The 12,923-nt window shown below is 45.3% G+C and overlaps 1 protein-coding gene across 1 annotated transcript in view; it reads left to right on the top strand.

Annotated features, from left to right (window-relative positions):
- Positions 1–12,923, top strand: part of PDZD2 (PDZ domain containing 2) — a 199,017-nt gene that overhangs the window by 136,654 nt on the left and 49,440 nt on the right. Inside the window, 3 exon segments of the mRNA XM_068666448.1 lie at positions 6,182–6,324; positions 6,989–7,121; positions 9,085–9,252. Of these exon segments, the coding sequence (XP_068522549.1) occupies positions 6,182–6,324; positions 6,989–7,121; positions 9,085–9,252 (444 nt within the window).

The raw sequence follows: 12,923 nt of genomic DNA, 5'->3' as shown, positions 1-12,923 counted from the left end.
GCCCAGAGAGGTGTAATCCAGATGGTGATGGCTCAGGATGACAAATGACTCCAGCAGATTTTTGTAAGGGGTGATTATGGAGTTCAGGTGCATGCGATGGCTGATAAAATGTTTAAAGCCCTTGCCAAGGAAATGATGTCAACAACCCATCTCTGGAGATGGGTCCCTGGGGGTCGTTCTGCTTAAAGTCCTGGAGTTTTCATCCCCTCATCTGTGATGCCTATTCTGAGTATTTTAATTGCATGTATGTCTTTGCATTTGGGGGAAGGTATGTTTTCTCTTTTCACTGTTCCCCAGGCTTTGTCCCCTAGGACACTTCTTCTTCCGTGGGGAAAGCACTCACTTTTCAGTAGAAGGATGCCAGGCATCTGGTGGCTCTTTGTCCAACCAAGAGGGCTTGTTAAATCGGCAGTGGATGCTTGAGTGGAATCACAGTTGTGTCTGCACTCTTGGCTCTTAGCTGTCTGGAGGACATGGAAAGTTCACATGGTCAACACTGTGCAAATCATACTGAGGGCTACTAGTTTTGCTTTTCCTTTCTCTGCTTTCAAGTGGTTTGGAGATGCCCAGAGGCACTGAGTAGCTTGCGTCAACTGGAGGTAGAAGCCAAAGGCTTCAGTGACTCAGGTGCTAAGACATTTTCACAGGCAGTAGGGATGGGCAAAGAACTCTCATATTGGGATAACTTAGTGATAAAAGAACTCAGGTGCCTTTTTATTTTCCCCACTTCTGATTTGTTTTGGAATTGGTTAGCTTGCTTGTACAGCAGTGAAAACAGAACCCAAGGCAGCAGATGAAAGCATGAGTCCTGCTGTCAGATAGGCCTTAAAAACATCCTGGTAATATACCAAATGAAAAACATACTTGTTATCCACTAATGAAATAATTGCTTTGTTAAGAATCTGCAAAAATCAGATTTTGGCATGATTTTGTGATTATGAGTCATTCACACTAATGTATCTGTGATGTGAAGAGTGATGGCTTTTGACTGCATCTTGAGATTGACGTGTTTGAGCTAATCACCTGGCATGTGATCACGAAGGTTAATTCACCAGCCGCTGATCTGCATCTCCCATGTGTCCGGTGGGGAGCAGGGCTGGTGGGAGGAGGCAGCATGTGATGGCAGGCAGCTGGGAGAAGTGCTTTTCATTTATTCTGCATTGCTGAGGGATGCTGGGGAGCACTGTTGCTGGTATTTCCACCCCACTATCGCTCCCTGTCCACATAGAGGAGGCTGCTGTGCTTGAAGGCAAAGCTTATACACTGATCTGAGTGTTTCTGCATGGGAAATACTGCTGGTTTTCAGCTGTGCCTGATGGGTGTGTTGACTGGCAGCTCCTGTCTAACCTAATGTGGTCGCTTCTTTTTAAGTTGTGAATCTTCTGACCTTCTCCAACATGTCAAGGTTCCAAGGTGAGGCGGTAGCTGTTTTCTTCTGCTGCTGGGGAAGACCCACGAGGTCCCTGTGCTGCAGGCAGCAAAGCCCTCCTGGTCATGATTCATGGTGGCACATCGTTATCAGTGATCTCAGTGGGGCTCAGCCCAATTTTGGGTTAAAAACCATCACTTACATGAGATTCAGCTGAACTGCTGCTGTGACAGAAAGTGCTTTTTGTAGACAACTATTTTCCATTTTCCATTTTGCTGCCTGGCTTTTTAACTACTTACTGCATTTCTGTTTTCCATTTGTTTACACCTTGCTCCTGCCAAGCTTTTCTTTAATATAACATTTCAAAGCAATCTTTCCTTTGTATACACAGATTTGCAACTTGTTGAACACCACACAGTCAAAATCAGTCAAACCCCTTTAAACTCCCCTGCAATTAGCTGGTGAAAGGCGGGAAGGAAAAGCGGTTCTGACACATTTCCATTTATTTATTTATTTTACACTCGGGGTGGGGGGGAGTGGGGGGAAATGTTCCTTTTTGTTTTATTAATGACGCGCTTATGAAACTGAGCGTTTGATGGCATGCACTCGGAGCAGGCGTAACGCGAGCTTCCCCACATCGCGCTGGCAGCGCGCATCCCCTCTGATCTGTGGCACGCTAGTTTATTCCAGATGTGGGCTCGCTCCACGCAGTGGCTGCTGCCTGATGTGCAGCAGCTTCACGGTGGAGAAGGACAGCCTGTGTGGACCGACTTGAAGCTGCCAGCCCTATTCTCTGTTCTTGTTTGCGGTCTGTTACATAAGGCAACCCATTTATTTTTTTTTTTCGCACCCGATTAATCCGAGTAGAATATTCATACTGTCTTAAAAATAAATAAATAAAATTAATTATTTGTAGCTGGTGTGCTTTGATCACTTGCAAGTGGAAAAATCTGATCGGAGGCACTGCCTGCTCGAAGGAGCCAAGTTGGGAGGAAAGTTGAGTCACCTATGAGTGATGTAACTGTGGAGAATGAAAAATAGCCATTAGCCAAACTGCAGCCTCTCTGGCTTGGCTGTTTGTATTTCTTCCTGCTATAGGAGTGTTCACAGGAGAGCAAGAAGTTAAAAACATAGGTCTGTGATGCTCTGGTCTCATCTCCTTCTCTGAGGCCCCCTCTAGCGAGTGTCCGTGGGGTCCATGCAACCCTCCCAGAGGGGGGAATCCCTTTGTGCAGGCAGCTCTCCTGCCCTGGGTTTATGAACAAAGTCTATGGGATGGATCTGAGCACAGTTTGCTTTCAGCAGATGGGGAGCAAAAGTCGAAAGGAATTTTCGCCTTCTCATTCCTTTGATGTTCTCAAAGCAAGCGTGGATGTCTTTGAGTGTGCCTCTTGGCCAAGTCTCAGGTGAACTGTGTGATGTTTCGGGCCGCCAGCCCACCTTATCAAATGAGACCTTTCCACTTAGCTTCTCAAGTGCCAAGCCTCATTACTGTGACCTGACGTCACTCTTATTCTTATGAACAGCGGGAGCGGGCTATGGTCTGCCCTTGCTGAGGATGTCTACAGTTTGAAACACCCGGCTGGACCCACAGCAGCGTGTCCCTGTGCTTTGGGCACGAGATGCTCCCGCACAGGGAGCCCTGGGTGCGTGCGTGCAGGCTGATTGTGTCATCAGTGAGCGAAGCTGTGGGGACTGTGCCGAGTCATCTGCAAGTGAAACTATGAGAAGTCTTCTGAGAAGGATGGAGAAGTTCAGATGTTAATGGGTATATGAAACTGGCAGCTAGCAGTGTTGTGCAGCCCAACATAGGAGATCGTTCAGCAGTTAAAGTCGCTGTCCTCCTCGGGGCAGGCTCCGAGAACAGTGACATCAGGCCCATGAATGCCAAATCTAACTGTGCTTTGAGTTTCCCTTGGGCATTGCAAGTCTCTGGAGCTGAGTGAATACACCAGAATCCTAGCTTTCATTTAAAGATTAAGTGAGCATGTAGTCTTCTTGTTTGGAAGAAAAGCTTGAAAATATGATCCCTTGAAAAAAAAAAAAATCAAAATTGAAGACATAAAATGCATCATTCTACTTTTTTTATTTTCTATTTAAAGCATTTATGGTTTGTGCTGTTGAACCTGCAAAGCTCAAAGAAAGCTGTTTTTCAAGTCAAGTTTTAATGCATTTAAAAATCCTTGGACATGGCCTCGAGTGGTAATAACACTTCTCTGTTATGGAATCACAGAAGATGCTCGTTGAAAGCATCAGTGTTTCCCAGATGGCTGCAAAGCATCCCATGCTGAAGAGCACCTGTACAGGGGAGGGAAAGGGGGCTCTGCTGAACACCTCCTTTCTCCATGAAGCCTCAACCAAAGGCTGGGACATCTGCCTTTTAATACTTGGCTGTTAAAAGCTCAGTGTGATGTAGCTGAAAGGTATGTGGGCATTGGTGGGGGGCTTTTATAGCAGCCCTGCCATGGTTAAATGTGTAGTTACAGATGTTTCACAAGGGGCACTGATTTCCAGTTACCACTGAGTTGTTTATCACAGTGAAAAGCCCACAGCTGACCAGAAGCAACCCGAGATTTGGTTTTCTTAAACAGAAAACTGCAGCCATGTCACTTTAAAGCTAATAATGGAAATATGTATTTCAGTATGTGTGGGGTTGTCTTCAGTGTGTGCTCTGCCATGCTCCAAGGTCCACACTCAGACTGAATGCAGGTGCTTTTGATTTCAATGGGATTTTGAAGGGAATAGCACAGTGCTTGTGTTAAGAGTGGTTGAGTCTCACCATTTGCTGCTTTGCTGTGTAAATGAGTATTTGCAGACAGGACAGTGAAGAATAAATTTCAGATTTATTTATTTTTTTTTTTAAATGTGTGATAGTGAGAAGTGCCAAGGAATGCAGGCTGGGTGCTGCATGGCATGAGCCTTTGCATAACTGGCATTCCAAAATGCCTTTGCAAATCATTGAAAACAATGTTATGACTGCATTGTTAAACTTTATCAGAGGGTATGCTTCTGAACAGGATTTAACAACTGGACTCTTAGAGTAGTATCTTGTTGGGAGAATAGATGCCATCATAACAGCTGGGGCTCGTTTCAGGGAGGAAGAGATATGATATTTGTGTTATGCTATTTTCATTATGGGTGCAAGGTACTTTATAGCAATAAAATCTCTCTGGAGCATTGTCGTGCTGTAGCTTAGCTGTTTTTTTCAGTAGGTAAATGCAATTGACTCCTGCCCCTGCATTTAACACGGTGTCTCATGTATCACTCTTAATTTATCTCAAGGTATTCGCTGTCCTGACATGCCCTGTTACTCAACAGGAGACCGGGCTTTTATCAGTGTGTTCAGCATCCCAGTTAAACCTGTTGAGATATTGCTCATGTGCATGACTGTCAGGTTAACAAATTACCCACAGGTGTATATATGTTTCCAGGATCAAACTTTTGGCTTACCTCTGAAGACACTGGGTTGGTTTTTCCTGTTCCTTGTACCTGTGGTCCAGGTGCCGTGTAACATTCATCTCTTATTTTTCACTTTGTTCTTAGATACTGGTGTAGATACCATTTTTCCTGGGTCTGAGAAACAAATGTTGCATTTCATTATAAAGTTTCAGCACTGGGCCCTGCTGGTCAGGTTAAAAAAAGCACATTTTCTTCACTTAATACAGGCTCCGATAAAGAGCATTGGCCTGAAATCTGCAAGTTGTTGCCACGATCCTTAGGTTCGCTGATATATTTAGCAGTTCCACTTCTCAGAAACAAGCAGCAATTTCTACATGCTCTTCACAGTTTGGCATGAAATTTTAATCGTCTTCACTACTTGGGCGTTTGTGCGCTGCAGGAACATTGCTTGTGTGCAGCACAGACCCAGGCAGAAATAGATGACCCGGTGCTGAGTGACTTCAGCAAGCAGCCTCAAATCGCCTCTGAATTGTGCATTTTGCTGCCTTGCAGGCTTCCTAGGGTTTCCTGTAATTCTGTTATCCTGATTTCTTTCTCCTCTCCCTGACAGAGTCCTGACAATTGCTTGTGTATCTTGCTATTTTGTTTCTCTTTCCTTTCTTGTTCTGCTGATACCTGCCACTTCGGTGTTTCCTTGTGCCCAGTCCTTCCAGTAGGACACATTGGAACTAGGTTCTTGTTTTGCGTTTTGTATTGCTCCAGAGATTGTAAAATATTTTTTTTGGATTTATAATCATTTTGAAAAAAATAAAGCTGTCCTAAACATTACTTATTACCTTGCTTATATTGAAAAGTTATTCTCTGTGGTGGGTAAATTATTATTTACAGTCTGGACAACAGCTGTCAAATAAGAAATACTTGATCAGCAGCAGATAAAATGAGGCTGGCATTTTCTTCTCTGTGTCTCAAACACTGCAAGTCCCTCTGGAGAGGGAAACACTGCTGTGTAATGCAAGCCTGGTTCCTGCTTCAGCGGCAGCCGTGCCTTGTGATCAAGGTGCCCCTTGCACAGCCTCTTGCTGCTCTGCCACCCATTTGCCCAGCTGCTGCAAGTCCTTGAGTTTTGGCGAAGGGGTTCAAGGCTGCTGGTTGCTGCAGGAAAGATCGGGACGTAGACAGCTGTATCTCTGCGTAGCTCAGAAAAACTGCAAACGGCCTTGCAAGGAAACCTCTCCATACTGCACCTGCTCTGTGCTGCCTCCTCCTTTCTGCCTCCTTCACTTGGACAACAGATACCAAAGCAAAGCGTGGTGATGGGCAGCACGGCTGTAAAATCGCTTCCTCCTGTACCCTCCCAGCCCTCTCTCACTGTCCAAATCCAAATTCAAGGACTCTCTGCCCATTTTCTCTCAGCGAGAAGGTTGCCGCATATGGAAGATGCACATCCTGAAGGGGACCGACGGGCTGGGGATCCAGATAACGGGAGGCAGAGGGTCGAAGCGGTCCCCCCACAGCATCATCGTCACCCACGTGGAGGAAGGCGGCTCGGCACACAGGTGAGGCGGTGGTGGTGCCCTTGGTTTGTGTGCCCTAGAGCATCTGTGGCCATCGCTGTTAGCCAGAGTCAGGAGCCGGGAGCAGGGGGTTTGCTCTCCCATTGTGGAGACCTGCATCACTCTATAAGGGTGAGGATATGGAATTTTTAGCTTAAAAGCTTATTTTTGTGGTTGGTTGCTGAGGCCCCTCCCGGCATCTTTGGTCCAAGGTAAAGACAGATTCTCTTTCTGATAGAGCATAACCCAAGGAGCCCAATGGCTTGTGGGCTTTTTTCCCAGGTCCCTTTTTGGACCAGGTCCCTTTTTGGATGATGGGTCTTCCCCATGGGATCAGTGGCGGGTGAAGGTGTGCTCTGCACCACAGAGTGCTCACCCCCAGCCCTGCCCTCCGTGATGTGGGGAGATGGGGCTCACTGCTACTACTCCTCTGTGGAGAAGGGTCTAAGGGGCTCAGCCAGACAAACAGAGCGAAATGGCTCTGGTTATAACAATGATGTCCTGGGGGCCTTTCCTGAACCCCCTTTCTGGGCAAATAGCACTGCACTGATCAATGCTACTTTAGCATCAGCTGGGTCACATTTTATTCATGCCTCCACATGCCACCAAGGCTTGATGCCGTGGCAGGACCACACTACAGCTCCCCATTCCTGCTGTGTTTCCACAGGGACGGCAGGCTGACGGTGGGTGACGAGCTCCTGATGATCAATGGGCAGTCACTGGTGGGGCTGTCCCACCAGGACGCTGTGGCTCTCCTTCGCTCAGCTGCTGGCCTGGTCCAGCTGGTGGTTGCTAGCAAGGTACGGTCAGCACATGCTAAGTCCTCTCCGTGGTGTCCCCCGAGTCCCTATCCTCAAGGGTTTGTGCACAGAAAGGGCGTATTTTTTTTGAAATGCAGGCACATGCACACTATTGCTCCCCTAAGTTTAATGCACAGCTACTGGGAATACTATCAGTAGCTGCCATAAATATGAGGCAAATCAGCAGGGGATAGACCAGCTTAGTGATTTGCTTGTATTGCCACTGTCATTCAGTGTGCAAATGAGGCTGTATTTAGTCATGCAGACGTTACTGAAGTTTTGGCCAAAAAAAAACATTTTCTTAAAATATACGTAGCCTGCTAAATAAAGCAGGCTGTTCTCAGCCTTGTCAGATGTCTGCCCGTGGAGCCTCTTATCTCTTGTCGTATCTGTGTGCCAGAGGTCTCCTGACGATGATCCCTTGGCTTGAATTCCTTATTTTGTCCTTGTTAATATCTTGGAGTGAAGCTCTTGCAGATAAAGTAGCATGAAATTTCAGGGGAATAAGAGTGGAACTCATTTATCAGCAGGGCTCTCAGTTTTGCTTTCAACACAGGAGAGATCAAGGGGACCTTACACAATATTTTCCCTTAGTTTAAGAAAATCCTGTCCACTCCAGTTGCTCGCGCCCCCATACCACAGCCTGCTGCTCCCCTGCTTGGGTTGAGACAGGCTCCCAAAAGTGCTTGGGGTCTCAGAAGGACCTGCCTGCAGGTGTGGGGCCAGCAGGGCCTCTGAGGTAGTGGCATGGACCGCTCTTGAGCCTGTATTTCCAGGTGGGAACATGCTGTGTCAGCAGGCCACTGTGTATGGATTATTATTTTTTTTATTACAGATTTTTTTTTAAGCTTCGTCTTCACATTGTCCCAGCCAACCTGATGTGGGTTTGCACGAGCTTAATGTCTGGATGCAATTAGGGCTTCCTGGGAAGCTTCTTCTGCTTATGTTCCTCAAGAAGAGGCTCTGTCCTTCTGTGTTCAAAGTGAGGAGCCTGTAGCTTCTCTGATGTTTCAGTTAGACAGTGAATTTAATTCAAGTCCTTCTTCTCCAGGCTCCCAGTGTGGTAATAGCCCCACCAGTGTTGATTCTGGAAACAACACAATTTGAACTGAAATAGGTACATTTTGTATTTCATTTAGACAATTGGACTCTCTGCCAAAACGCAAGGCGGCAGCCTGCATAAAATTCTCCTTAAAATTATTTGCTTGCTTATGGAATGGCTGCATCAAAATAATCACTGTGAACAAGCTTACAGCATAAAACTTTGTGTAAAAAGGTGTAAATAGGTGAAGTGTTCCCCAGAAGATCCCTTTGGGTGTTATTTGTTGGTACAGGAAAGCAGCCCTGCAATTTGGCCTGCTGAGCACTCCAAACACAGGATTTGCTTTGAAAGCAATAAAATGAGGGTCTGTCTCACCACTGCTTTCAGCTGACACGTGTGTTTACCTCCCAGAAAATCTGCCAAAGCATGGGAACAGCTCCTGAAGTGTTTGGGCTGGGTTCATAGAGGTTTGGTGGATTGGTCTTCATTGTGTTCTCCTAAGAAGTGTAGTCGATTCATTTTCCTTATGCATGTTGGTAGGTATAGTTGTGAAGGAAGCATCCACAGGGAAGTGCAGAATGTGATTTTGGATGTAATGAAATGAGTAATGAGCCTGCAAACTCTGGATTTGCTTGCCATTGTGTTTAACAAACTGGGGAGGAGCAGGCTTGCTGGGGTAGCATTTATTTTAAATTCTCCTGTATAAAATCTAAATGTTTTAGTCTCTGTTTACTATATCTGTTCTTTAAAACTGGGACTGCTTTTTATAACTGGACCATTAAAGCTCAAGCACACAGAGATATGTACGGAGGGGAGGATTATCAGGGAGCTCTCATGGGGCAGGTGAAATGGGGCAGCACCACCGTGACTCCAGTGGGTTTCTGCATGTGATATAACATGGTTTTGTTGTCTCTCGGGTAGGAATCTGCCGAAGGGGATTTTCTGAAGTACCCATCTACCAGTTTGCCAGATTTGCTTAGCACTTGCTCAGTCCAAGACTCTGTCTCTTGCACTGACAATAAAGAAAAAGAAGAGCCAGAAGAAGATGATGTGAAGGGGGTGAATGTGTCTCCTGAATCACTGGTCGCTGTAAGTGTGGCTTTGATGATGTTCTTAACCTCTCCCTTGATGCCCGCTTGCATCTGTCATGTTCTCCTCCAGCCTGATACGGACAGGACGGGGCGATCAAACGAAGCCCTCTTTTCTTATGAGAAGTGGTTGATGAGCTGAAACAGGGACGTCATCTTCTGCAGCATCTTCCCTCTCTGTTCTGGCACTGTAGCAGAGCAGTGGCATGGGGAGCAGGAACTCTCATGTTCTCTGAGCTATGTGGTGATCGTGGTCTTTGTTTTTCTCCCTGCTGTCGGATTGTTTTCCACCCGCTTCCATTGCTTTTGTTGGAACTGATGGGGAAGTCTCTCACAGTGCTTACGTGGTAACACGCTCTCCTCTCTCCTCCTTTTGTAACTAAACTTCTTTAACAGCTTATCATCCAGTTCTTCAGGGTTTTATTTGCTCTGTTGGAGCAAATGGGCACCTTCTGGGGGAGTGATATGAATTTTTGGCTGCAAACTCTATCTGAAGGTCTGCTGAATAAATGCCGTTGGTTGATAATCTTGCCTGCATTCCCTTCGGGGCTGCATTAAGGAGAGATTAAGTGGATTATTGTTATTTATTTGTAATGTAGCGGCTCTCTGAAGCTTCATCAGTGTTCTGGGCCTCTGTTGTATTGTACAAATGCAGAATAAAATTATGTTCACAACTCTAAAGAGCTTACAGGCTGGTTTTCAAGCATGAGAAAGCAGGTGGATTCAATTGAAGCCTTTCTTTCTCTACTTTTTTCTTTTGATTCTTCCCCTCCCCACCCCACCCCTCTTTTTTCTGTGGCAATTATAATAAATCTCTTAAACCTTTGGATGGCTCAAATGTGATATCTGATTTGGTGATTTGATTGTGCATTTTTTACACTCCTACAGCCTCACACTATAATCTACCTGATGTTGGTGTTCACTTCATGCCTGCATGTTATTTCTGACCTGCTTTAAGTCTATGCTTATAACAATCCCCACTCTCAAGCATCTCTTTAATGTGACAAGTTTTGTTTTCTTGTTACTGATTTCTATGTGATTTTCTGTTCCATGTGCCGAGGTGCCATTTTGAGGGGAAGAAGGGAAAAGCAAATAAATCAGGAATGCTCGGTGCTGCTGACATGGTAGCATTTGAGTGCAAACTTGAGTGGGCATCTGAGCATTCTTCTGGCTTTAGAAATACTTTTCATTCTGCTATGTGTCATGTTTCGAGTTCTGGTAATTTTTTGTAAGTTTGTGGCTCAGCAAAGCTTGAATATAAAAATCAATTTTGTCAAAAGTTAATTATACATGGCTTCAGGATGCAGTTCCCTGGCGTTCCAGTGAATCTTTCAGCACATGCTAGCAGTGATTTGCCACTTCATATGCTCCTGAGTTTTCAGCAAAGCTCTGCGTGTTTTTCAGTGAGGGCATTTTTAAATGTTATTGGATATTTCCTTTCCAGATTAACATAACATTCAGGGAAACTTGATGTAACTGAGGTACACAACACCGTGAAGGGGATTGTGAAGGGGATGGTTATTTATTTGTGAAGCAGGAAGGCAAGCCTGCCCAGAGCCCTTCAGCATGTACTTGAGTTTGTAGCCTGCCCTAAAGTCTGAAGCCACAGCAGTGGCAACAGCCTGATATTGAGCTAGTTTGGTCTGCTTGCCTGCCTGTCGCCTTTATTGGCCATAGCTCTGTGCTTTTGTAATTCATTGCTAAGGGCTGGAGGGAAAATCACAGAACTCTGAGTACAATAAGCATGTTAGAAGAATGGCAGGAATTTTTTTTTTTTATTATTTTATTTTTTTTAATTGAAGGGAGTGTAATTCAGAGGGATGTAGTCATGCTAAGTTATTGGTGGCTCTGAGGACTTCTCCTCTTCTTTCAGTTCAGCTGCACCTGAAATCTCTCCTCTTCTAATCCTGAGTGTGGAAGTCTTTGCATTCCCCATGTAATTGCTGTGTCAGCATCAGGAGCGCAGACAGGGCTCTGCAGCTCGGGGTGGGCAGTCCAAGCAGCACAGACCCCTGGGCTCTACCTGCAGCCTGATCCATCCGCATCAGCTCAGGGCAGCCTGCTGGGACAGCTGGGCTGGGCTGTGCAAATCCTGTGTGCCACCGGGCAGGACAGGGGAAGGTAAACGTATTGAAAAGATAAACTTCACACGTGGCTATTCTTTGTCTGGAGAGATGGGGAGAATTTTTCACAGCAAGGCTTTGAAGCTGGTTTGAAGGTCAGCGTGGGCATGAGGCATCATATGATTTAAAGAGAAAAACCACAAAACATATCTATATGATTATACATACTGTGTGTGTGTATATATGTATGTGTGTATATATATAACTGCAAAACTGCTCTGGAAATTACTGTTCTTTGCTGCTCCGGCTCCCTTGATGGTAATCACATGTCTTCTCTTGCTCTCGTATACTCCCTGTGTTTGTACCATAGATAAGAGATGAGACTGTTGCTGGTGATTAAAGCAGGAACTAAGCTGGACCATTTTTTTTTTAATCAGTATAAATGTACTTGTTTTAGACATCCGGGGTGGGGGCACTGGTACTGAAGGTATGGACCATGTCACGAAGATGGAGTTCTCAGTTTAAGCATCAGGGCTTTTAGATTTGAAACCAATTTTCAGCCCAGCTCTGGATGGGAGCTGACTTTATCATGACCAGTTTCTCACCTCTGATGAGAGGTTAAATAATTTTCTTTTTTCTGTGCAGGGTTTTGCAGAGACTTAAAGGGATGCTGTCAGGTGCTGGGTGGTGGGTGGTCAGGTTAAAAAAAAAAAAAAAAAAAAAGTAATCCAGAAGGATTTATTGAGGTTTAATTGAGGTTTCACTGTTGCTTTTTGAAGTCCAGGAGCCTGACTCCACTCTGCAGAGTGAAGAGTGTGACTCCAGTGTGGAGTGTGACTCCACTTTGCCCTTGTTGCTGCTGTGTGAAAGGCTGAGAAGACAAGCCAAACTTCAAAACTGCCTGCGTGCAACCAGTGGTGGACATGCAAAGCTCAGGGGGAAGTTCCCTCTCATTTGTTTAGGGTTTAGTTACTGTGGGAGTTTTTGGTACAGTAACAGGTCTGTGTGTTTCTGACCAACACAACGTATGTCTAATTGTAGAGTCTAAGTGGAGAAGATACTACAAAACATTCAGGATGAACTGTTTGGGGAGTTCTTAGCATTGCCTAAAGCGTTCTTTCATTAGCTTTGCTGTAAGAATAATTCATTGCTGTATATTCAGAACAATAACTTACACTCCTGGTGGGCTTGCTGTTAGTGTGTCAGCACCCAACCATCTGTAAGATGACCTAGGCACAATACTTGGGCACAGATGGATAAATATTACCTCTGTGATGTGTCAGTATTACCTTGGGGAGCCCTGCAAAGCCCACCTGAGGAGGGACGGAGACCACGGTGCAGCTCGCACATGCCTGGTGAGGTTTCTAATGTTGTGTTTGAATTCAAAGGGACGTTGCTGGCCAGAAAAAATAATCACTTGGATTTACACATTCAAACCTTCATCCTTGTAAATATTCAGAACTCAACTGGACTAGGCACAGAGCATCTTGATGTAAGTGGTCTTTGCTTTGAGAAGGCGACAGAACCAGGGCCCCCAGAGGTCCCTTCCAACCCAATTTATTCTGTGATTCCATGAAAATTAAGTGGGGAAAATGTCTCTTCTATACGT

The sequence above is a fragment of the Anas acuta genome, chromosome Z, assembly GCF_963932015.1.
Source record: "Anas acuta chromosome Z, bAnaAcu1.1, whole genome shotgun sequence".
Lineage (NCBI taxonomy): Eukaryota > Metazoa > Chordata > Aves > Anseriformes > Anatidae > Anas > Anas acuta.
The sequence above is the reverse complement of the archived record's forward strand: the minus strand, read 5'-3'. Positions and strand labels throughout refer to the sequence as shown.